Below are 25890 nucleotides of genomic sequence, written 5' to 3'. Positions count from 1 at the left end.
CGCGTGCTTCGGGACACACCGGGAAACAGCTGACTGTGCAGTGGGTGGTGCGCTATCCGTTTTGCTGCCGAGCCACATAGCAAAAACAATCAATAGACTGCTGTTTTTGTGTGGGGGGTGGGGGGACTTCAGTACGGTGTAGGCACTCATAATCATTTGCAGTACAATATGGCCGAGACGGATCCTAAGTCGGTTCAGGACCTGACCAACGTGGTGAGTCGTGATCGCGCTAGCGAGCCTGCATTAGCTACAGTAGCTTAGCCGATGCTAGCGATAGCATGCTATCGCTATCGCTAGAAATCAAACAAGCAAAGCTTAGCCAGAGTACGGCGGGCACTTAGCTTTTCGGATTGTTTATCTGACGGTGTAATGCAATGTGTTCGTAGGCTCAGCGTATTAACCACCTTTAATGACAACCCCGAGCAGCATGGCGTTCATTTAGGTCCGCTGTGTTACATAAGAAACGGTCAGTTGGTCATTTAAATGACATCACTCCTTCACGACCGAGTAAAGCCTGAAGTGTCCTGCTGCACCGATGGAGAGACTTGTAGTAATAGTCTTTTTTTTTTTTACCGTCAGTTTCTGCTTCAGTTGAATAATTCTCATATTCATATAAATAGTTTACACCAATGAAGTCCTACCTGTTTGACCCCACAGATAGGTGAGGTCATGTTTCCATGTGTTGTCATGGTGATGGGATACAGAAGTGCTGACTTTCAGCCATTACAAACAATCTTCGTCTCCCACTGGAACTGATCTGTAGTTGCCCTGTTGCTTTGCTTAAGTCGTTCATATGTTACTTCTCAGATGTCATGCTTGTCAGGGAACCAACTTTTATTTGTAGATTATTTTGTCACTTAGAATATCTTTGTTTTGTTTGTTTCACAGGTCCAGACGCTGCTGCAACAAATGCAGGACAAGTTTCAGACCATGTCAGACCAGATTATAGGAAGGAATATCCTTTAACTCGTTATTCTTTTATCCAGCATCTCTTCCTCGATGTTTTCTTTACGCAATAAAGTATTGACAGATAGAATTTTTGGTTTAAAGATTTGTAAACCATACCATTTTTAATCATGTACCTTAACCATCTCGCCACTCGATGAGATGAGCACCCGTATTGATGACTTGGAGAAAAACATTGCTGATCTGATGACCCAGGCCGGTGTTGAAGAGATTGAGGCAACACCAGAAAAGGCGAAAGAGGGTCAAGGCTCATAATGAAGGTAGATTTCCCTTTTAATCCATCTTAGTTTGGTTTCCTCTAAATATGGAACAAAACCACCTTCTGCCTTCTCAAATATCAGCATGAACCATTTGTTTTCTCTTTCCCACAGGTTCCTGGGTAACAAAGTGTAAAGTTGGTCCTAAATTTAGGAGCAGTAGACCTTTCCATTCTGAAAATGACTTGTATTGATTTGGTGTCATTGTGTGAAATGCTTTTTTATATATTGAATATTGTGATTAACGGTTACAGTTATGTAATGACTTGGAAAGCTGAACGTTATTTGTAAACTAGAATAGTATGATATGTTCAAAATGCTCATATGCAGGAATGCAATTTATGGATTTAGTGTGCTGACCTGGAGGTTATTTCGCTGCAATTATATATCTTAGTTAAATCAGTCCTTTAAGGCAATGCTTGATTGGACAGCTTTGCCCAAGCCTGTGCTGAGATGTACAACCCCAAAGCAAGCAGGCCAGTAGAACCTCCATCTCTACCAACATGGGAAATGGGCACTGTGAACATCAGAAGCCTGTAGTGTTTTCCAAACAACACTGTTACTACCAAGGTGTTGGATGCATTCCAATTCTAACTGATTTTCTTCTATTAAAGTTATTTAATACAATATTGTTTGTCATGTATTACATAATGAATATTGGCCAGGTGCTCAGTCAACTTTTAAAAATATACTCAACTTTAAGGTGCTCACAGTGTTTATTTTTTCAATCTATAGATGTATTTTATTATGCAAACTATTTGGTATGTTTCAGTGCTGCATGTTTTTTTGTTTATATTGTTTGTAATGCATTGGAGTAACATTTTAGTATTAGACTTAAAGATTAACTACAATTGGGAACTTTTGCTGTCAAAATGTTTTTTAGCTCACATTACATGGAAATGGAATTAGGGGTATTTGTCATGAAATGAATGTCAAAAGTGACATTTAGACAAATTGTCCCACACTTATACTGCAAATTAGGAACCTTTATTCAAATTAATACAAATACAAAATATACAAACAAAAGTGCCAAATGCATCATCAGAATACTTATGAGCATTAATGCAGTAAGCAAAATGTGTCACAAGGCGAGATCGTGATCATGTCACACAATCTCAGAGTACAACAGCAGTCTTTGAACATATGAATGCAACATTAAAGTACTGTATGTTATATAAAGTGAATGGTTCCTTCATTGCATCATAATATCGGACCATGAGGCTGGGATTTTGGAAGATTGAACTTAGAACACAAAGTCCACCTCTGTCATGTCGATGGCCCAGGCAAACTTGTCCCTTTGGGTCTTGTTGTAGATTTTTTCTACAGGTACCTCAAAGTTCTTACACCTACATCAAATGGGAAGAAAAACAACACAGTGAAGTTTAAAGTGTAATTTAGCATGAAGGGGAAAAAAAAGTAAGTAATGAAATCTTTTGGTCTTCAGAACAATCCAGTTCTCAAATACAGGTTATAGAAACAGAGAGGATAAATGTTTGCACCACAAACTTTTTTTTATCTTTGAATGTAGACTGCAAAGTGGGTCTAATGACCTGGTGATACATTAATTTCTCTCTTCTATTATATTATGAACTGGCTCCAATTTGGGTCTATGTCTGTTCTGGGGACTCATTTTTTTCCCAATAAGACTTCATTTATTAAGTGGTGGGTTTATAATTTTTTTTTAATTCTACCCTGATTTACCAACTTCATAATAATGGAAAGCCACATTTAAGCCCCAATATTATGCTTTTTTGGAACCAGACCAAAGGTTCATATTTATATTAACTCACCAAGCCACACTTATGCGTGGGTCCAGATAGTTGAGCTTTGAGGTACCCAGAGCAATTTGTTTATTCTCTTCTCTATCAGTTGCCTGGACCTCCATCTTCAGCAGCTGCTCCTCACAGCGCTTCACTGCTGCCTTCTTCCGCTCCACCAGCCTGGCAGAAAAGATTAGTAAAAGACAGATAGAACAGAGTGGCAGTTAACTCTGGAAAAAAACAGGATATTTTCACCAGTATGCAACCAGCTTCATTTGAAGATGTTAACATCACTATGACCCCAAGTTGAAATGGCAGTCAAGGGGTGGCAGCTAAAAGCAGCCAAAAATCACTCCATCTGAACCACTGCTTATTGGTATTGTACTGAGAACTGAATTAGATGCAGCGTCTTTACAGGTAAACAGACTTAACCGAGAAATTCAATCCAACAACCAGTGGAAAAAAATGTTTTTTTCCTATGCATTACTCAGTATGATGTAATACCTAAAATGTAAGTACCCCGTGAAAAACACTGTTATCAAGAATGCAATACACACAGAAAGAGCGGTCCATATGTGGATGCCTTATTATACTAATTTACAACCGACAGTGCCTTTAATTGCATTTTGCCACAAAGACAAAAAAAAAAACTAACAGTAAGGAAGCTCATCTGCACCGATGAAATTCAAGCTCTTACATCTCCTGTGGCTTTAACCTACAGCTCATTACTCACACTGAAGTGGCAAACTAAAGTGGTTTGTGTATTGCTTGGAGGAGCTCATCACTAAATGGTCCCTTACAGATGGGGCTTGTCTTTCACTCTACAAAGTTCTTCCATTTATGCAATGATTTTCAATCTTAATTATTTTAATGTCCACAGCTTCACATTTTTTTCTGCACAACGGCAACACTTACGACTGCAGCTTGGAATCTGGGCTGCCTTTAGTTTTTGCGTCCTTCTTGGCTTGTTTCAGCTCCGTCTTAGCAAGGGCCAACTTCTCCTTTCTTGCATCAATCTTATTGTAATACATGAGGACATAGGCATGATTTTATACACATCCTGTCAGCTTCAAGCTGTTCTTGATTGAACAATAATGATTGCAAAAGCTCATGGTCTAGAATTTTCCCCTGGATGTCTTTCAATGAAATGTTACAGCAAGAAAAAAAAAAGAATGTGAAAAATTACCATTGCCTGTGTGTCTGGAGGCAACTGTTAATGTGATGAACGATATCTCCAATAAGCAGTTCTCACCTTGGCCTGTAGATTAGCCATAGACTGCTCAAAGGTCTTTGGCGGCGCCCGCTGGTGGTTACAAAGAATAGCAACGGCCCTGTTCGCCCTGTTATAGGACAGCAGCTTCTCTGCCACATTGTCGGCCTCTTAATCAGGGGAAAGAAGATTCACTTATATTTTAACCACAAACCCTGCTGAGAACACGTCTGACCAGAATCACGCACAGAGTTAAAAAAAAAAAAAAAAAGCATCATGCTGGCAACCCCAATGTTACTACTGCCCACCAGCCATCTCAACCTTGAACACACACACAACTCCATATTTAATTTAATTCTAATCAAATTTAGCCTGGAGTCCACACGACACAAACTACAGCCACATGCCAGGTTGCAGATTGGTTCTCAGTTGCAATCCAGAAGATAAGAGTGACACTTCTAACTCTGATGAAAAATTGTGGCAGAGGCAACCAATAGCAGGAGTGCGGTAGATACACCCCACACCGGGTACAGCGATAACATTCTGCTGCACTGGCTGGAAAATGCTGACTAATGTCAGGATATCTTAAATCAAATATGCTAAAAATGAAAAAAGAGGAAATTTGTGGAAGCGTATTTTATCGTGGGACTCACACTGGCACAGGTAATGAGATAATGATAACAGACAGATTGATTAAGGGTTTCCGCAATAAAGCTGCTGGTGCCTTTCCAGCAGCGGCGTACAAGCCAGCGGATTACAAGCCTGAGTATGTCATAGAGCAATTTATGTAAGGTTAGACGGTTTTATAGTACAATGATTGTGTGACTTACTGTTTGTGAGCTCTTTGAGCTGCTGCTGCAGAGTGATGGAGGCATTATATGTCCTGAAGACCTTCGCAGTCAGACCTGGCATTAGGGAAGTCAAATGCTTGTTCAGCGTGATCGTCTGCCATGAGAAACGGGGACAAGAAGACACAGAAAGAGAGCAACAGAGAGTAAGCCATTGTTGTACTGAACACACAAAAACCATTGAGCCAGCTACACCAACACACCTATTCTGCCAGCAGGTGGCACTGTGGTGATGTACAACCACAGCGTGTAAAGCATCTGAAATATACTCTCACCTCAAAAACCATAAAATTCTGTCCGCCTTCATTATCATTACCCATTAGAGCATGGAGATTAAAACAGATCACAGTACATTTTCCTCTCTGACATTTCCTTAGGTACTATATCATGTTTGAGCTGTCATAGCCGGTGGCTGGACAGCTATTAGCTTCCGGCAAATGCTTACAACAAAACCAGCAAAGGCTTGAAACTGAGTTAAGTGTGTAAGAGAGGACCCAGAGGCTAAAAACAAACCAAACATGCATTCTCACTAGACACATTCTGATATGACATGCAAATAAGTGGTTAAAAAAAAAAAAATCCTAAATGTAGACACCTTGTTGTCTTGTCTGCCTTGCTAATGAGTTACCTAAAGGGCTACCTGCACTGCTAATGATGTCACCTGTGTGTGTAAGTATGAGGGGCAGGTCTGATAGCTCTCACACCACTATGTCCCACAGTATGCGGTGTGTCCATCCGTGTCACCCTCTAAAACATTATAACAATGTACCATAAATTGCACTTCCAATTTTCCGTCTATCATTACACATTCCTACACAATGAACTTCCTCATTAAAATACTGTTATGACAATTTTGGGCTAATGATAGCCAATGTCAGGGAGACTGTCTAAACACGACATAATCATCTGCTTTTCTTTCTTCACTGGCTCTGATTTGTGTGTTCTCTGCATCAACTCCCAGTTAAGAAACACTTCCTGGTAGATAATGAAGTGAAAAAATAAAGTGGAGTGGAAATTAATGAAATGTGCCAAAATAAAGGCGCTCAAAGAGACCATACTACTCTACAGGTATTAATTTAATTTATTAGACCAAGATGTAGTTAAAGAGATCCCACTGAGAGTGCAGTTAACCTGAAACTGCAGACTGTGTACTGTAGCTCTAATGATGTGGACTCAGGAGAAAAGGCTTCCAGGTGGGCCTGACATGCACCTGCATTTTCAGCTCAGTCAGACCTCAATATGGTGTGTGTGTGTGTGTGTGTGTGTGTGTGTGTGTGTGTGTGTGTGTGTGTGAGCGAATGTGTGCGAGCCCTCATGGCAACATGTTCGTGCAGTCACTGTATCTGAGCACTTTGCAATCTTATACCTATAGGCACCATCTCTCCTGCTCTGAAATGTCATTCATTCATTTAAAAACTCAGACCACATAAAGCCCACAGTCCAAAGTATTTTGCGCACTTCAGTGCTCATTATTTCAGTAAAAATCAATCCAACTGCATTTCAGCACTTCAGCTTGGCATTTTGTCGGGACAGCCAGAAGTAGGACAGAAGGTAATGGACCTGTAGCAGGTTTGAGCGCAGTGTTACATTTAAATAATATGGCATCTTAAATCGACTTCCCAAGTTTTAAATTTGTATATCAGTAAATATGTTAAATACTTTACCCAAATCCAAAGCTCACAAAGTAGGTAGCCAACTACCAGAGCAATATAAGCTTTGAATGCTATTTCTAAAACAGCAGGATTATGTTCTAATTTATTTATTTCCTCATCCTCTTTTTCCTTATCTCACAATGCAGGTGATAAAGATGTGGGTGCACAGCAACAGTCCTCTACAACTTCATATTTACCCAACAGCTCCGTTCCAAGCCATTTTTGCAAAGTTATGTCCATCACTAAATGATCCTATTAAGTTTTAGGAGTTAATCTCAATCCCTCACAAAGCTAAACCCCGCCTACATATTCAATGTTACTCAAAAATCTGTCACATTGTTGCAAACAAAGACAGTTGTTTATATAGTTATTCAAAGCACTTGCAGTTAGTTATGAAGGTTCACAAGAGCACAAAAGCCTCAAAAACCTTTAAATATAAGTAGTTAGGAACACCTGGCCAAATTTAGAGGCTGCTGGGAATTGACTGAGCCCCAAGACTTGTGATGAGATGGGAGAAACTTCAAACATCATATCACCAATCTGGGCTTCCAGGTCCAGAGACAGTCAGCCAACAATGACTTTTTATGATTTTGTGAAAAAAGGACTCTCAAACTATAATAAAACTTCTTTTTTTTTTTTTTTTTGCTCTGGTAAAACCAAGATTGCACTGTTTGGCCTCAGTCGATTGTCCTTCTACAAGTTTGTCCCATCTCTCCATCCAAAAGTGACCAGGTCCAAAATGTTGTAGAAACATTTTGACCTTCAGAGATCGTTTGATGATATACACAAACTAGTTCTCCCTGTGAGGCAGTAGTCATACATAAAACAAAAGCTCTTCATTTCATGTTCAGGAAGAGCAATGACCACCAGGCTGCCAGCCATGTTGGAGTAGGCTCAAACACCAGGGAGGCTACTCATGAAATACAGCTAGATACCAACTAACTCTTTCATTCCCTCCCTTCCTCTTGTTTTACACTTACTTTTTAAACCCCAGATTAGAATTTTTGTCTTCCCATTTCAACGTGGTTTCTCTACAGCAGCACACACTGCGTTTCAAATCACTCATCCTCAAACCTTCTTTGCCTAACCTCGGCCTCGCAGCAACTCACTTGCTGTCATTTGTGTTCCTTCATCTACTCCTCTTCGCCTTTCGTCCCTCTCCAATCTTTTTCCAGCCAACATTCACCTTCCCCCTCATAGCCTCCCTTCACCTGGACCACCTGTCACTTTCCTACCACTCTGTCTACTCTCACTAACACACACACACACACACCCCTCCACTTTCTCGGTGGCCTGGCCTTTCCCAGTGTCAATCAGACCTGCCCACTGCAGCTATTACCATTCCACCTCCAACGTAGCCTGACATTTCCTGACACAGTAGAGGGCAGAGAGCAGCAGCAGCAGCAGCAGACTCCCTCCCTCAATTGCACCGTCTCTTCATCAACCTCCAGTCCTTCTTTTCCTGCCTGTCCATCTTTATGTGCCAACAAGGCTGTCTCTAAAAACTTCCTCATGCTTTATTTTCTGCATATCTTTGTTCACCCAATTCATCTGAGCCCCATCTTTTGACATGGCGCCATTCACATGGCCATCACAAGTCAAGGTATTCCTCTGTGATCAAAGCACTTGGCCTACAATCATTCGTTGGTGTAGTGTGATTTCCACTACAATAATCCCCTTTACAAGAGACATTCTGACTGTTCCCTCCAAAAAGACACCCTAAGGTGTAGATTCAAATAGGCTAAATGCGGTCAATCTCATTTAAAGATGGAGCACAGCCTGAGAATCTGAATGTCTTCCTGCAATGGACCAACCCAGGTGTACGACTGCTGCCTGCAGCGACAGGAAGACGGTTGACAGCGGCAGATTTTTGTCTGGAAATTCATCTGCCCAGCATGTTCGCTCTCAATTTCCACTTGCAGTTTCATTTTTATCTGCCAGAGTCCATCCCCTCTCTCTTTTGAACTCCTTTTCAGCTTTCAATTTCCCCACTTTGAATATTCGTCCCCTTCTCCTCACCTCCCAATTCCTCCGTTTACCCCTTTCATCTCTCCACAACAATAGCTCATCCTCATTCAATCTCATCTCTTACACCTTACAATTTAGTCCCTGCTTTCCATTTACCATAGGCTCCTGTCACCAGAACATACAAAAAAAATATTCTATTTTGCTCTCACAGCCGTTTCCTTCACATATTATGCACTTCAGGGGTTTCTGTTTTTATACAGCCCTGCTACAAATGTGATCTTCACCAATACCAGGTAAATTTTAACCACTTCCTTTGTTTTTAAACACAGATATACAGCATCACTTCATAATCTTTTCTAGATCTTTTGAGATGTTCAAAACTTAACATGGTGCTGCAAGAAGACATGTCTGAATACTGAACAAAAAATGTTGAGGCAGTTTTTAAGATACTCACATTCAGGCGATCAAAGAGTTCGTCTCCAGGTTGCTTGTTCTCCAGGAACAGTTTGAGATTCTTAAAAACCTGAAAAGATGCATTTTTTTTTAATCTGTGTTTACACCCTTTATTCGTGTTGTTGCATGATTCTAAAGTTTAGGTTTCACTAGACATTGTGTTCAACAGTGTGTGTTTAGTAGTATTTTTATTTAAGTAACTGGGAACAGCAAACTACCTGATCACTTGACAGTTATCTACTATTTGCTAATATTACAGGCTTTTGAGTGCAAAGCATTAGAGGTGATACTATCGTTAATGTATAAATTGCACAGCAAAAGGTGGCATGAGAGTGGTCCTTTTAAGGCTTGCTCACAAGTCAAATATACAATATCATAATGTACAGGACAGTATATATGCAACAAAGTGCACTTTAGACAAATGAAAAGAGTGTTTGTGTACAAAATCTGGAATCATTTTTATATCTCAGACCACAATTACATCTGACATTTCCAGCAACACTGCGGGCTCCGCAGATGCTACTGTTAATCAAATAAACTCATAAAATATGCAAGACACCAATTAATAGCAACAGATGTTTTGCGTTATAAAACACACTGATATATTTCACTGTCTGGTTTGTGTGGCAATTTGGTCCTCCCATGGCAAATTAACTAAAAGAAAAAGCGAAGTTTTTTTTTTTTAAGAGGATGAAAATGTAAATCAATACCTGTCTAAAAGTTTCACAGAAAAAGGGACACCTCAGTGAGGCTTGCATAATTGGTTTAGTGATGTGATTGGGTGTGGGCGTGTTGAGAATGGAATTTAGAAAAACAAAATATTCAGCAGCAGGAACGTACCCGACAGTGTATTTATGCACCTGCAGGTATTCCTACACTTTGGGGTCATTTCATAAAGCCATTCAGTGAATAATAAGTAGGTATTTGTGTTTATACAAAAAACAGACATGCTGGGGTGCTTCTGAGTCACTAGTTAAAGGGTGGGATGGAAAAATAAAGCCAAACTACTACTCATATGGATGGCTTATTATAAATCCTTTTCTCATATGGTTGCAGCGCTCAGCGTGGCTCCCTACATTTACATTTTTGCAATCATTCTCAGTAATGTCCTGAATTTTTTGCAATATATACCTGTATATTCAACACATACGAGCAAAATACATAACACCAAATATTAGAATCAATGAGTTCAACCCCTCCAGAGGTTAAATATGGAAATACCTTCCTTCCATCCCCATTTCATTTTATTCAAAGTGACATTTAGCAGCAATCCCACTGATTTCCCTGGGAATTGATGATGCTAAAATATGCTAGGGACTAATTAATTCTATCTAATGTGTTGCTTTTGAATGCATCCATTTGAATAATTATACGTTCTACCAAGAAACAAAACACTTTGCCTGTCAGGTGCTAACATGTCTTTTTCCATCTCTGGAACTAGAGATAGCATGGGCTGACACCAGAGGAGGGTGTGGAAATTCAGTCGCACACTCACACATATGAAAGGTGTTTGACTGACTGCAGACAACTGAAGATAAAAGAAAGTTCCAAGTCACTTAGTTTTATTCTGTTGTGGCATTAAATAACCTCATAATTAAACACCACATCATCGATTTTGATATCTAAAAAAAACCAAAAAACTAACAAGTGAAGTTTAAGAGGTGTTTTTTTTTTTTTTTTTTAACTGATGCTGTCCCATGAGCAATAGTGTATTATAGTCTGTATAAACACACACCATTATTAAGCTCTCCAAAAAAAAAGACCTCACAGATGAAACGTTATTGACCAATTTGCAACTGACACCTGCCTGTCAGGATGGTTACGACAACATCTACCATTTACCACTTCAACATCAGTGCAGGTTCTTATGCAAAAGCAGTCTGTTATCAGCAACAAGCCACTAAGTTAAGTGCAACTGTGAAAAATTTTGAGTGCTGTAAAAATACAAAGAAACAATTCCAAGTTTCCTGCTACAACACTTTCTATGAAACCTTCCAAAAAACATGACAGTTAGGGTTCACAAGTTGAAGACATGGCTTTTAATACACACTACTATTAGACTAATGTTTTTCTGTCTTAAGTCAACTTCAGTTAAAGGCATTAGCAAACATTTTGAAAGGGTAACTTTAAGTAAATACACAAGAACATGCTACCTGAAAAAAGAGTTACTTTTTTTTTTTTTTGCTAAAACTAAAAATGTGTGCGACATCTATTAATCACAGGACTGTTTAAATTGGATTGAAATTTATATGGTTTCTACTTTGTGTTGCCACTCTGGTATTTTTAATGATTTTTTTTTTTTTAAATAACTTCCGCACCCTGACCTGGGTAGAGGTTAGGTTTTGTTTTAATGTGCAAACATGCAAATGACAATAAATAAATCTTTGAATGACCAGTTGTTCTTTGTGCTTTAATGAATCACTGCAGGGCGGACTGAATGATCTGCCAAGATATGATATCTCAACAAGTGTGATCTTCAAAATTTAAACCAGCTTCACCCTGATCCTTGTTGACTTTGGTGTAATTTAAGGAAAAGGATGAATCTTGATCTTTTTCTTGATTTGTTTAAGCCATATCATGATGCTTAGGATGCACTGACCAGCTCAAGGTTTCCTCCACTAGGATGTTAGAAATTTCCCTTTAAGTAATCCAACAGAAGCAGAAAGGACCATAGCAACAGTGCAGCAGTTCGAACAGACTGACAAATTAAAACCCTACAGCCATATGTGACCAATCTGCACCTGTGCCCTCAGGACATTTCTCAACTGACTATTTGTTTCAGACTGTATGTAGAGATATGCATGCAAGAGACCTTCTAATCTTAAACCTAGATTATTGGAATTAACAGTGATAACATTTTGATGTCTTGTCAAATGAAGAATGTATTTTTCCTGTTTGGCTTATATGCAGCATAAAAATATTTAGCAAAATGCAGTTTTAACCCAGAGTCCAAAGAAATCACACTTTAATGTGTGAACTGAGAGGATGGATGTGAATAATAAAATTGTGCATCTTTCTCTGCTTTACCTTTTTTATGACAGGGACCTTGTTGTAGTAGCGAATGGAGTCTTTACCCAGGAAGTCAAACTCCACCACACACTCAGAGCCGTCTAGTTGGTCATGCAGGGTAATATGCTCAACTCGTAGTGAGCAGCAGCCCACTGTGTCTGCTGTCTCTCCCTCCTCCTTCTCATTACCAGCTCTCAGTGCCAGCTTTTTTTTTTTTTTTTTTTTGAGGTGAGAAGTCAGAAAAATATAGAGATATCAAATTCCAAACACACACAACAAGCACTTTGACCATTCCCATAATAAATGTGCGTCAATGAAATAAAAACTGCATATATACACATAGTTTGAAGTAGAAATACGGAAAAAATGAATGAACACAGCAATGGCAAATCTGAATTGAAACAGTCTTTGGCTTGAGCCAAAAGCAATCACACGTTCAATCTATCATTTCACTCAATGCAGACTGAGATAACTGGCTCTGGGACATGAGAAGAAAATGACTACATTTAAACCATTTTCTCGATGCAAATCATAATGAGGAAACAACAGAAAAGGAATCAAGATACTTGGCATTGCCTTTGGCATTCAATCGGAGTACTACAGAGAATCTAATACTGACAAAGCTTTCTTCCAAGCATTTGTGTCTATAATACTTGGTAGCGTCATTGTTCCATCTTTGCTTTTTTCCCCCCTTCAGCAACAACTCAAAATCAGACCTTGTCTATGAAGTAGAGGGCCACAGCTCTCTGACGGGTGCGCATCTCTTTAGACTTGAGATCCTGGAGGTACTGGTTGCGAATGCCATCCACACATGTCTTCAGTTTCCGTGCAACCTCATATTTCTCCCAGTCCTTCTCTCCCTGCAACAATAAGATGACAGGGGAAAAGATAGTAGAAAAACAGAGAGCAAAAGTGAGTAAGATGAGAAAAATAAAACATGAGACTAAAGAGACCATATAACAACATGAAGTCATTCTCCTTCAAAAGTTCCAGATTGATTATTTTTCAGTATAGTAGCCATGACAGGAATTTTGACATTTATATCATAGGAATGGCCCTTTGATAGACTGGCAACCTGTCCAAGGGGGTACCCTGCTTTGCTGGAATTGGCTCCAGTACCCCCATAATCCGGAAAGAGATAAGCAGTAGAAAAGATATCACAAGAATACAAAAATAAATGAAGAAAGAAATACACAACTGTAATGACAAATCTTTTTCTTTGCTGCTGCTTATAAATTGCAACCAAGGCACAATTAAACCAACAATCAGTTTAAAAAACAAACACGCGCGCACACACAGTCATGGAGACCGAAAGTGGAATAACTTAACCTTTACAGATGAACAACCGAAAGAGGGAATAGAATGAGTAAGAAAATGGAGGCAAGAGAAACAGTATGAAAGGAAGGGGAAGAGTAACGAGACATGGTACACAAGAAACAGCTAACAAACATAAATCACAAGGGTTGCCATTAATTGTCAAACAACACTATGACAGAATTTTACTTGTTTATAAAGAAGGCCTTAGGGTGTTTAAATGCAAATCATATGCAAAGAGTTTGGGCTTTATTGTTGATTATAAAGATGCTCATTAGGTGTTGATTGTTGTACAATATTGATCAAAACTAGATTTGCATTTGTAGTAAAAGCCAAGAGTGCCGGGAGCCGTAATAAAGAAGCTGCTTCTGAGTGGCAGCTTCTGAATTCTTGAGGAAAGTAAATAATGAACATGATTCAAGGAGAAGCACGTTTGATTTGAAAACTTGACTAAAATTGACATTTCGTCATTAGTAAAGGATTGAACATTAATTTACAGCCCAAAGTTCTTTAATTTACAGTAAATTTTTTGTGAAGAAATTGATTGAGTGTTCTATTTGTACACTTGGAAAATGGGGGGGCGGGTTCCAACTTTCAATTTAATATCTATTGTGAATTTGAGACTCGAGTGCAATAAACAATGAACAGCTATAAATTCAAGAATCAAACACCCAGCCCTCAAGGTACTAGTACAAAGACAAGCTAATAAAGTGTTTTATTTTGAAAATTGCACTTGAGCACACAGTGACAGTCATCTGTCTGTCAGATTTAGCAAATAAAAAAATAAAATTCCTCTATAAAGCTATGTCAGAATAGAATCCTTGAAAAATATGTTGCAACAGGGAACTACTTTCCTTCCACTTCAAGACATTTTACCTTGAGGTACATAATCCACCATCTCTGTCATTGTTGTCAAACGCACATTTATAAGTGGGCAGCTGTTGAGTATGAGGACTGCTACGGCAGGACATGACTGAGCAGGAGCTGACTGTATTTCACTAAAGCAAACTGGTTTAAATTTTTTAGTACTGATTCGTCTAACTGAGTGGACTAATAAGATACCTTGAGTTTTGAGTTGGCATTGAGCATTATATATTTAATGGAGCCCTGGATGTTCTCAGTCCAGCTGGCTAACCACGTCACAGTGTTGTCATGTCGTATCTCCTTCCAGTGGTGACCAGCAGGCGGCACTGGGATAGAGGATTCTCTGTCAAAGCAAAAAAATAAAGTTACACCATCCCACAGGGTATCAAATCTCCTGACACAAATATATAAATATACATAACACCAGTAAAGGTGAGCAAGTGACACAAAAATATAATGGAGTGATTCCTGCATTTTTTCCCCTCATATGAAGGTATTATTAATGCTTGCCCAAGTATCCAAAGTGTTACACTTTGCTGCAATCCAATTAAGATTCCAATAAACATTTTGAAAAGACTGAAGCAAAACATTGGGATGATGGATTTTTGGCAAATCTGGCTTTTCATAAGGCCATCCATTTTTATAGTGTCGCAACCCCACTCTTACTTGCTGCAGTTGATGATAACATCCTCTGGCTGGATTCTTTTCTTCAACATGCCTTGTTTGGGGTGTTCACCTCTACCCCTGAATAGGCCTGGAGGCTCAATCTTAAAGTTGCCAATGCGTTCTTTGTGGTGGTCCAGCAAACAGTAGCCATACTCGTTCACTATCTTCTGATTAGCTTCTTTCAAAACCTTAAACAGAAGCAAAGCAAAAAAAAAAAAAAAACTGTTCCTCACAACCTAAATGACAATCTTCTTTAAACACAGAAGAAGAAAAAGGGCTGAGACTTACCAGTTTCTCCTCCTTTGTCATATTTTTCCGGGCTTCCACTTTGGCTTTATGCATGGCGTGGATCTCTCCAAAGTTACATTTATCAAGATCTTTAATCAGCAGTCTCTCCTCGTGGGTCATTTCCTAAGTAGGTGCACATTATTTTAAAAGTAACACATAATTGTAGCACAATTAGTCTATCAAAGTGATTAAGTCATTAAAAATGTTGAATATCAATTCATGTTTAATTTTCAATGAATGGTGTCATTAATCAAACAGGAAAAATGCCTCTGGGAAACTGTGTTTGTTATTTTTCACTTGACATTTCACTAACATTTATAAACAATTTAATAAATGTTACTTACACTAAAAGTGTTGCTGTTATGAAAAGCCAGAGTCTAGACCATTTCCTCCTAAGGAGGGCAATGCCAAGCAAGCTACACACTGTTGACACTGCAGCACACTAACTGCAGTAGCAGCAGAGCAGCTGAATTTCAACTCTCAACTTTCTGAAGTTATTGTCACTCCATCAAAAAGGTTACTAGCAGAGCAGAAATAAAAGGTGACTTTGAGGCTTTTTGATTCATATTAGTATTTTCTGGTGTTAAAATGTCACCACAACCTGATGGCTTTTAATATGCCCTCCTGTTATCAAGAGCTGCTGGTAAGAAAGCTACTGCAGCATGAGTAAGAGGCCAACATTTTGAAGCCATCCACATATCCCCATGTGTATTTTCAAGGGCACACTGACATTGAGCAACAAAATAAAACACTAAGCAAAACGGGGCTTATGACAGCCTTGACATCTTGACTTTTTGCCTACACTTGCCACTACAGCAGCACTCCAAGAGAAACCTGCCATTAACACTAATAGTGATAACTCATGAAAACATAGATCAAAATATTACAGGCTAATTATTCAACAGACACAGAGCTCACCTGACCTCAACCTGCCCATTTAAGATTAAAACAAAACAACAACGAAAAACAAGACAAACATCAAGCTTTTCAGAGTAGCATTAAACTAGTTTTCTTTTCAAGGAGTGTAAAAACAGACCTCTTGATCAACACACATAGCTCTATGCAGACAATGACAGTGTGGACAGGCAGTGAGTCTGCGTGACTAGGTTCGACTGACACCTGACAGTGGGCGGGCACTGAGGGCAGTGGAGCGAAGAAGAGTTTTTTCCGGCTATAATAAAACAGTTTAATTGGATTTGTTCATATGCAGGGGAGCAACTTGTATGGATTAGCATATCAATGCCTTCACACAAATCGAGTTTTCAAGTGCATTGAGCACTAAGAAGCGCAAAATTAATTCTGCATGATATGCCTTGGGGCTTGGCACATTGTTTTCTCTTTACAGAGGACAACCTGACAGACACCAACATCCATGTACCAGGCAGACACGCAACTCACACTTTACTACAGGTACTTTCTACTATTTACAGGACAAGTACATTATAACACAAAGCATGACATTTGCAGAGGCCAACATTTTGATGTTTTTCACATTTAATTTGAATGTAAATATTAATCCCCTAAAGTAATGGTAAATACAGTAAGACTCAAGCATACAACAAGCTAACCATGGCTGACAAGGCATCTATTCATGACATTGAATAGATTTGACATTTCAACACTGCTGAAAGTGGAAAAAAAAAAAAAAACAAACAAACAAAAAAAAAACAACTTTGGACTAACCTGCTTTAACCAGAATTAAAATACAAAACTTGGTTAATTAAAGGCACTCCAACAAAATGGAAATAAAAATATTACTAGAAATTTGTGCCAAACCTGAGAGTTAGATGGGGTGTAAAAACAAAATACGAAGTAATGGAAGAGGTTGATCTTCTCTACATAGCAGTCATTTGGTATGTCATGAGTTGATTTCAGACTCAGATTAATTGCTGCATCATCATAAAGCAAAAATCTTAGGCCTTGCCCCCTTTCAAACTCGTTTCTGTTATTAACAATATATCTGTGATGCATTTTGATTTTACCTTTCTCCAGTCTTGAAAGAAGTTCTCTCTGAAAACCTTTTTGGTGGTGTACTCATGATCCAACATTTGGGAAAAGAACACGGCTACCTCTTCAGCTAGCAGGCTCAGTTTCACCTTCTTACCTATGTGCATTCAAACACAAAATTACAATCTTTACTTTTTCAACAGTACTTTTATTTTCTCATTAAAAATGCTTTCTGTCCTGACTGATCTAGAAGTTTCTCAGAAAATAAAAAAAGAAATTAAAAGCACAGTATGCAACTAGGCCATCAATCCCAGCAGTTCACTTTCACATCTTTGATCAAACTCCAGCATGCAACAACACCACTTCAGCTCCTCCAGAGTACTGTCAGACTAATCCATGAATTTAAAGAGGAAGGTTTAGAGACAAGGACAAGGATCTAAATTCAGCCCCACACCTAGTGTGAGGTACAAACGAGAACATGGAAGCACAAGAATTAACAGATCAAACCAACTCCCTATAGGCCACTGTTGCGTTTTTGACCGCTAAACAAAGAAAAACAATCCCGGTCATCAATCAACATTTGATCCAATATACTTTTTGTGACTTAAAGATGTATGTCTAACGTGTATAAGCGAACTAAGTTGCATGCCTGCACACTATATATATATATATATATATATATATATATATATATATATATATAAAATTCTGTTTTCTACACAATTTTGTCCACTGTCCAGTATTCTGCTTTAACACGTCTATTGCGGTGTATTATTCAAGTGATGCCAAATATGCTGCAAGGGGTCTAGGTCACATTACTGTGATCGTATGACTGGAGGGAAAGCTATGTATTTTTAACACTTGATCTGTTCTTGAACGTCACACAGTGCTAGTGTTGCATCAGTGGCTGTCTAGAGTTAAGCATGCAGCTAAAAAGACGATGACTCTTTCAGAGAATGAAGCTAAAGACAACTTCATAAGCATGAAACGTCAGTTTTGACAGGACCTTTGTACTTCAAACACTTAAATTTATGAAGAACATGTTTAGAAATTCAGGCTACAAAATGACCACTGTTTGTTTTTCTTTTAAATCAACAGATAATACAATTTAGACTGTACATTGCAATTAGTGCTGTAATGGTACTTTCAAAACCTTTGTTGACTTTTAAGTAGGTAAAACACATATATGTATATATATATGTATTTTGTACAGTTATTTTCTGCAGTTAGCTCACTGATGTTAAAAGAGTGAGCCACAGACTAATCAATACACTAGCAGTTTACAACAACAACAAAAAAAAGAAACTGTTCTGCTACACCGCTGCATCTTTTTCACTGCCAGCTAATTTAGCCTGCAGACACAGAGATAATCGATGAATTACAGGTCTGCGGAATTTGCATCTTTTGTAACAGCACAGCCAGTTTTTTTTCCATTTTAAAACTTGTAATCATGGATTACAACTGATGCTTACATAAGTGATATAACTGTGGGCAACTTTCAAAAGGTCCCTCTTGAGCAGCATTGTGTCAAAAGTACTGACCATCATAGTAAAAATTAACGTTGTCAGGTATAGGCTGGTACTCAGGAGGGAAGTAGGGTCCTTTGTGTTCCAGGAACTTCCATTTCACACCATCTTCATACTTTTCTTCTTCCCACCTGACAGAAAACAATACTTTGAAAATAAGAGGATATGACAGAGAATGAAAATTGTACCTTTCTATTGTACTTGACTGACTGTATTAGTATGTTTGGTGTTCAAATCAATACAAGATAAAAAAAAACCAAAAACAAAACAAACAAAAAAACAAACTGCATTTCAAAACCATCGCCAGCGATTTTGCTCCTCCTCCTCCTCCTTTTTGATCTTCAACTGTCTTGCCTCCGCGATTTCCTCCTTTGTCCTTTTGGGTTTTTTTGAGACTGAATGCTCTGCTTCTTCCTTCTTCACTGTCTGTGAAGATTAAAAAAGCATTCAATGTGAATTCAGACACTCCCACTATGAATTGTATCCCCAACAAACTTCATATGGCAGCAGTACTATTGATGATGACGACAGATTACCAGAGGAAGACAGGTTTACCTTTTCTGTTTTCTTTGCCCTTTTTTTCTGATTCTCTGAATCAGTTTCCTTTTCCTGACCATGTTTTTTGGTTTTTTTTGTAGAGCTGAAGATACCCGGAGACAAAAGCAATATTACACAATATAGGAAAAATGGTGGACTTAACTATGATATTATGAATCCATGCTTTCATTTAAGACCAATCAAGACCTGGTCTCACTTACTTAGACTTGGTAGTGGAAGGCAAGGGGCCTTCCTTGGGCTCATCTTTGGTTCTTTTCCTTTTCAACCCTCTCTTCTTCACACTAAACTCCTCATCCTCTGACTCCTCTTTCACCAACCTGCTAGATCACAAAAACAAGAGTAAGTGTCTACAATATGAAGTGACCTCGTCATCACAACAAATTCTGAAATTTCTTAGTTTTTCCTCTCAATCCATGTTGAAATGTTGATGTTTAAATTAGCTTCAAGTTAACAAGAAAATAATGACACAGAATAAAAACTTAATGCCTCATCTTTGCTACTGACTGTCAAACTCTTGGTGGTTGGTGTAGAGTCAAGACAAAATTAACCTGACATACAAAACAGAAAAAAGTCCTAAAGCACACAGTGATGATTTACTGACCACAAGAATTCACTAGTAATTATTGCAATTAAAATGTTTTTTAAAAAATTTTTAAACATTAATGTTTTTAAACAGCTATCAGAAATTTTGAAGTAATTGCACCTGGAGTCTTGGTTTTGCTTGAGTGAGGAATTAACATACCATAAATCAAGAAAACAAATTAGAGCCACTGCTAATGAATTACAACACACCATTTTAATTTCACATAAGGCTGAACGAAAACAAAGGACAAAAAATTGCAGAAGACACAGCTGGCTAATAGGATTACTGAATCTATATTACAAGCCACAGGTATTAACCAATCTAAGCCTAATGCGCACACTGCTCTTGTACATTGTGATCTCAGATGACGTGATTGTGGACAATGAGCGATCTCTCACTCTCACATGTCACCGTAGTGAAAGCACAAGTGTAAATTAAAGTTACTGCCACAAGGTTGTTTGCCTCTGCCAACCAGCTGCAGGAAATATGACCTGAATCATAGCACTGAATAATGGCCAGACACGTGTTCACAGCCTGACATGAATACCATAGTGATGTTGACCTTTGACCATTTAGATGTAAAATGTTATCACTATAAATTTATCCTTTTATACATTGATCTTAAACATTTGCATAATAAGTGTATGCATTTGAAGGTTATGGCAATAATGTGTTTTGTGGGGCCATAGGCCACAACTTTTAATCACCAAAATCTAACCAGTTCATTTTTAATAATATCATTAATCATTAATATTCTTCACCTTTGCATTAGTCAAAGCTTTTTAAATGCATTATAAGTAATACATAGTTGATGTCTGTGACTTTCTGCCCCTTCTGTCTACTTTCTTTTGTTCTGTTTGATTTATAAATCAAAGTATGAAATGTATCCAAGCTGTTAAGTGAAACTGCACATTGTGGAAAAGAGGAGGGGGGAAAAAAACCTGTTTAAAAAAAGAAAAAAAATTGCCATGATTTTTTTTTTTTTGGGTGGGCGGGCTACATTGCACCACTGAGCAAATCCATAAAAAACTATACAAAGAAGAGCGGGTCACTGCATCCATTGACATTTACAGTCTGTGGTTGTAATAGCCTTATGTTTCTTCTTTAACTTTCCTCCCTACATGAAGCCCAGTCAATATCACAGTTACCACCTGAGCCTTTCTGAAGTAAAAAAACCTAAAAAAGAAACATTAAAGCCAGAACTTAGCAAAATAGTTTTTCCTAGTGACATCTCCTTTGAAATGTCACTCCTCATATTGGGTTGGGCTGACTCCGCATCTGGGAAACAATCCATTACCAACTATATAAAAACACTGCTGTGAGACATATTTGACACAGCGGGCCTTCAGCCAAAGTCTGCCATCCCGGCAACACCCTGCTGAGCATCCAACTACTCAAACCCTGTATTTCCATTTATTACTTGCCTGACAAACCACAGATAAAATTAATTTTCTGTGAGAGCTTAAGACATTGTATAGAATTGGACTGTCCGGGTCCCTTGAACATCAAAACACAAGAAATAATTTCCACCATCTCAGGAGGGAAGAGAAAAGAAGAAAAAGAAGGCAGGGGAAGAAAATAAGATTTCCGGCACAATTACTCCATTGTAGCTTGTCAACAGATTAACTGCCCGCTTAATAATCTACAGTACACTGGCATTAAAACATCCATTCCTACCTGGGACTCTGGGCTGCCCCCTTTGTCTCCTTCTTCTGTGTCTTATCCTTTTGGGGGGGGGGGGGGGGGGGTGGCCACAAAAGAAAACAAAAAGATAAATGCATTCCTATCACATTTTGCAAAAACATAGCTGGCCCATGTAATGTAACATGGTGTAATGTAACATAATAAATTCTTGTCACATATAAACAAATTTATTCAAGAAAGATTCATACAACCATAAAAGTTCATGTCTTATGAGACTTATAGAGTGCGCATTTATGCACATACATCTCAATATTGTGAGCCACCATTGTTACTTAACATGTTTTTAAAAAAAAAAAGGCCTTTCATCTTGATCAGAGGCTGAAAATTTAATCCAAAATAATTGATTTATCCATTAGGAGTTATCTGTTCTGATTCATGAAAAAAATAGTACTCGTGCAGGATATTTCAGCTACACACCTTTGGATGTCACTTTCTTGTTTTTAAATGATGAGCAAAGCAAACCATCTCAACAGGTCATCATGGGTGTTATTCACTATTTTCTGACATTTTAACAGACAAGCCAAGTCAATGCCTCAATAATTGGGAAAGAAAACAATCTGTTTCAAGTTAAATGAAAATAATTATTAGTTGCAGCCTGACACATAGCACCATGCTGTGGAGTGGGAGGCAGAACAATGATGATTAAATGAACTCATGTTATCAGACAGATTGTGCTACTATTCACACACAAAATGCCATAAAATAATTACTTTCACCAGCTTGGATATTGGATACATAAATACACCTGGGCAGTGTTTTAGAAATACAATACCACACAAAATCAACAATGACAAGCTGCTGTAAATACTGTGGTTATGCGATTTTGGGGTTAATGAGTAAAAAGCCTGAAATTTTTAACCCTGGAACTTAACTAGCTAATTCTCCAGAGGGCAAGAGTCATAGAGGAATTCTCATGACCATCACAAACCCTCTCTCAGTCAACATGATGGGAAAATCATCAGGTCAAATTTTGGTCAGATTCAATGAGTGGAAAAAATTAACAACTTACCTTTTTTTGAGACTTTCTTTCGTCAGCTTTCATTGCAGATTTTCTTGGTTTTTCACTGCTGATCAGGATGTCAAGATGTTACAGGAAAGACATTGGAAGGAAGAAGAGAGGCCTGTTAGTGATGCAGTATCTGTGAGCTGTTAGGGGGAAAAAAGGACAACTTGAGACAGTCTGAGTTGCACTTAAAGTGAGAGCATATTAGGCTGATGTCATTTATCTGTCCGGTTAGTATCAATCTAGTCAAACAATGCTATAAAATACCACCAATTACACAAGCAGCATCTCAGCGGACTCCCCTACAGGTGTGACGAAACTTCTTTTCAATTTGACCTTTCCAGCCTTTAGGATTGGCTGTATCATGGAATTGAGCTAAAATTATTCTCCAGCCATTCTCATTTTTTCAATCCAGAAATCCTAGTGTTGATCAAAGCAATCCAACAGTTAAAGGAGGAGGCATTTTATTGCCATGGAAAATTAGTTCCATGAGTCTTGCAGCTGAGGATGATAAGTCAATGCTTAATCAGTAATTCAGTCAGTGTGCCATGAAATAACATGAGCTGCCACAGAAAGCTGCCTGCTTACTGCCAGTAGAGCATACAGGTGTCTATTCATCTCCATACTCTCATCAATTACACAAACCAATGACGGATCACTCTGCATTAATTTGTCTGTTCACATATCCATGGTAATAAACGCATCAGATATCAAGATAAATTAATTTATTCATATGAAGATGGAGTACCCACTGTGGATGCATGCACTCAATGCCACCAGCCTTCTAGAATGATCAACCAATGTTGCATTTCCTCAGCACCCCTTATGTGCCTGTCCTTTAATAGTGCGCACACACATCATATCATTCCCACTTTCATTAGATTTATCAGCATTACAAGTATGCATTTTTTTTTTTTTTTTTACTTTTATGTCAATTAATATGCCTCCACATTTCAGCAACATGAAAGGAATCGCTTCCTGTTTGCTTCATGCAAAAGCCTGCTTTGATGTGTGGCCTGTGCTGATGATGGAACAGATGTTGGGTGTGATGCAGTCAGGTCACATGCATACATTATTAGAGAGCCCCTGCATCTTTGTTCTTCTGACAGGGAGTACCTCAGGTAACTTGTCTGATAATGGCATTTGACTCGCCCTTGAGGGTACAATGATAAAGTGCTGGTTGAACCGTGCTTGGCAGCGAACACTTTTTTTGCTATCCATCTTTCTTTCTGTCACACGTGCAAGCGTGAGCTCGTTCAAACAAACACACACACACACACACACACACAGTTACACACCTTTTCATGAGCATTTCTTCTCCATCTCCTACACTTGCACGATCACTCAGCCTTTTCAGTTTAGTTGCTTTGTTCTTTTCCTTTCCTTCGCCTTTGTCGTCGTTGTCTTGCCCCATCTCTGACATGGACCTCATCAAAGCACAAGTGTACATTACCCGGTCAAAACAGGTAGCTTTACAGTTACAAATAATCAGGGTTTGTGACGTTTTCATTTTGAAGCCCCCCTCATCCCGCAGATTGGGACTTCGGTTAGTTACTCAATTAGCTAGCAAACATCAGTCAATGCTAGCAGCAAAAACGTTTTAAATCTCGTTATGTGTTGCCTTTGCCACTAAAAATAATTATATTACAATGGCGACCAATGCATTTGAATTGTATGAACAGACTTGCTCACCCCTGTAGACTGATATTGGGTTTCTTTTTGAATAAAATGCTAACTTTCGAGCGGCTTAATTTGCGAGCGGGATGCAGCTCAACTTCACTTCACGTTGACTCGCGCTGACGTTGTTCAACTTCAATCCTGATTGGCTGAGAAAATTAGCCAGGTTGCCAGGTTGGGTGGTGTTACCCCAAATCAGTTTTATCTCATCATCTGTTATCTTAAACGCTTGAAAGGACCGTATGTATCGCTTTGACAGCGGCGTTCAATATTTTGTCATATAGATGACTGAGGCGTGATATTAATTGGTAAAACGCCACTCCATATCTGCTTGGACAGCAGAATCTGTTGCGAACTGATGAAGGACGCTTGTGCGAAAAAGCCCCAAAACGGTACAAAAACACTGTCAGAAGGAGTGAGGATTGAAAGTAGTGCGAAGTTCCACACAAAAGGGATTCCTCAAGGAAAATACTGGTACTACGTGACAGTTACAGTTTAGCTATTCATTGGCATCATGACACAAGAGTATCTCACTACAGGAATCTGATTTGTGTTATGGAAATGCATCCTCACTTCACTTCTGTATTATTTATTCCCTCGTTCTCTGTCATTTTAACAGAGAAACCTGCTTTTTGTCTTTGTTTGTCCTCAGCCCATCTTTCCCGAGGCAAGACTACTTTATCTGCTGATCTCCTGATTCGTCCCGGACTAAAAAGATGATTGCTATTATATAAGCTATACTTCACCTACATCAAAACCTCAATAACAATTAAGATATAGACATATAAACTATAACCGCTGAGCAGAGTGTCTGGTGCTGAAAATAAACACAGTAAAGGTTAAATTACAGTGGGATAGAGGCAAAAAAATATATATACATATATCAGCAATGATGGGAGGAACTGAGTTCCCTCTGTAATTTTAATGGAACAAATCACCATTATTCATGTTTGCATTAAAATATACTCATGAAAAAGCTGCTAAGCTGTGTATAGACTTTAAATGAACCAAAATAATGAAATATATTGGTTGAAAACTTTAATTTGTACAAGTGCAATAAATTCAGCTATAACTAGCAATCAGTAGATTCATTTAAAAATAATTTTTTTTTCTCCAAAAATTTAAATGGATCATTCTGGAGGAGGTTTAAGTGTTTTTGCTCGGCTACATACTTGTGATTTTTTGTTATCGCTTTATATGGTACCTGACTATAGAAGGAATTGTTTGACCTGAGGGCTTCCACAAAATGTGAACATTACAGATAATCAATATATCTAAAAGCTGGAAATGCACGGTATAGTGTACAGCTTGGCTGTCATTTATGAGAACATAATAAAACACAGATGTCAATTATTGTATTCCTAACTTGTGCCACATTTTCGTCTCCATGGAAATAATTCAATTGTCATGAAAGTCACAATTTCTTCCAGAAAAGCTATTTATAATTGGAAATTATCTTGACCAGGCTGAGATAGCCTGGAGCTAATATCGAGTGTAAATTCTAGTTTTAATTTGCATGTATGAATTATTACACATGTTGGAGCCTCGATGTGTTCCTCTCAGTAGATATCCAGAGAAGTAGCTTTAATGTCAGTGAAGAATGTCATTTACATTATTTGCTTTTTAATAATTCATTT

General features: G+C 38.4%; 2 protein-coding genes across 5 annotated transcripts; one reads left to right on the top strand and one right to left on the bottom strand.

The window, feature by feature from the left end:
* The first annotated feature begins 25 nt into the window (after positions 1–25).
* On the top strand, positions 26–2392 carry hsbp1b (heat shock factor binding protein 1b). Its single transcript, XM_029522637.1, has 4 exons — positions 26–213; positions 889–955; positions 1100–1226; positions 1338–2392. Exons 1-3 carry the CDS (start codon positions 169–171, stop codon positions 1219–1221), a joined length of 234 nt encoding a protein of 77 aa, XP_029378497.1. The 5' UTR covers positions 26–168; the 3' UTR covers positions 1222–1226; positions 1338–2392.
* On the bottom strand, positions 2344–24770 carry LOC115056306 (DNA topoisomerase I, mitochondrial). Of its 4 annotated transcripts, none has more exons than XM_029522635.1 (19): positions 23875–24770; positions 22583–22719; positions 21547–21593; positions 19487–19606; positions 19284–19368; positions 19027–19154; positions 18744–18859; positions 17238–17359; positions 15256–15378; positions 14968–15155; positions 14500–14644; positions 12840–12983; positions 12142–12327; positions 9116–9184; positions 5024–5138; positions 4236–4363; positions 3899–3999; positions 3014–3163; positions 2344–2569 (listed from the first exon to the last, which is right to left on the bottom strand). In XM_029522635.1, exons 2-19 carry the CDS (start codon positions 22613–22615, stop codon positions 2467–2469), a joined length of 2103 nt encoding a protein of 700 aa, XP_029378495.1. In that variant the 5' UTR covers positions 22616–22719; positions 23875–24770; the 3' UTR covers positions 2344–2466. The 4 variants fall into 4 exon arrangements, with proteins under 4 accessions (XP_029378495.1, XP_029378492.1, XP_029378493.1 ...); XM_029522632.1 differs by having other exon boundaries at positions 22583–22640; XM_029522633.1 differs by having other exon boundaries at positions 19487–19603; positions 22583–22640.
* Between the last annotated feature and the right edge of the window lie 1120 nt (positions 24771–25890).

This window comes from Echeneis naucrates, chromosome 16 (genome assembly GCF_900963305.1).
Source record: "Echeneis naucrates chromosome 16, fEcheNa1.1, whole genome shotgun sequence".
NCBI lineage: Eukaryota > Metazoa > Chordata > Actinopteri > Carangiformes > Echeneidae > Echeneis > Echeneis naucrates.
The sequence above is the reverse complement of the archived record's forward strand: the minus strand, read 5'-3'. Positions and strand labels throughout refer to the sequence as shown.

What these genes read in the sequence shown, in the direction of transcription:
- hsbp1b (XM_029522637.1), top strand. Translation starts at nt 169, where the DNA reads ATGGCCGAGACGGATCCTAAGTCGGTTCAGGACCTGACCAACGTG. An exon ending in TTCAGGACCTGACCAACGTG is followed by an intron (nt 214 to 888) that starts GTGAGTCGTGAT and finishes TTTGTTTCACAG; the next exon opens with GTCCAGACGCTGCTGCAACA. An exon ending in AGACCAGATTATAGGAAGGA is followed by an intron (nt 956 to 1,099) that starts ATATCCTTTAAC and finishes CCATCTCGCCAC; the next exon opens with TCGATGAGATGAGCACCCGT.
- LOC115056306 (XM_029522632.1), bottom strand. Translation starts at nt 24,086, where the DNA reads ATGAAAACGTCACAAACCCTGATTATTTGTAACTGTAAAGCTACCTGT. An exon ending in GAAGAAATGCTCATGAAAAG is followed by an intron (nt 22,641 to 23,874) that starts GTGTGTAACTGT and finishes CATCCTGATCAG; the next exon opens with CAGTGAAAAACCAAGAAAAT. An exon ending in CCAGATTCCAAGCTGCAGTC is followed by an intron (nt 3,164 to 3,898) that starts GTAAGTGTTGCC and finishes CTTTTCTGCCAG; the next exon opens with GCTGGTGGAGCGGAAGAAGG.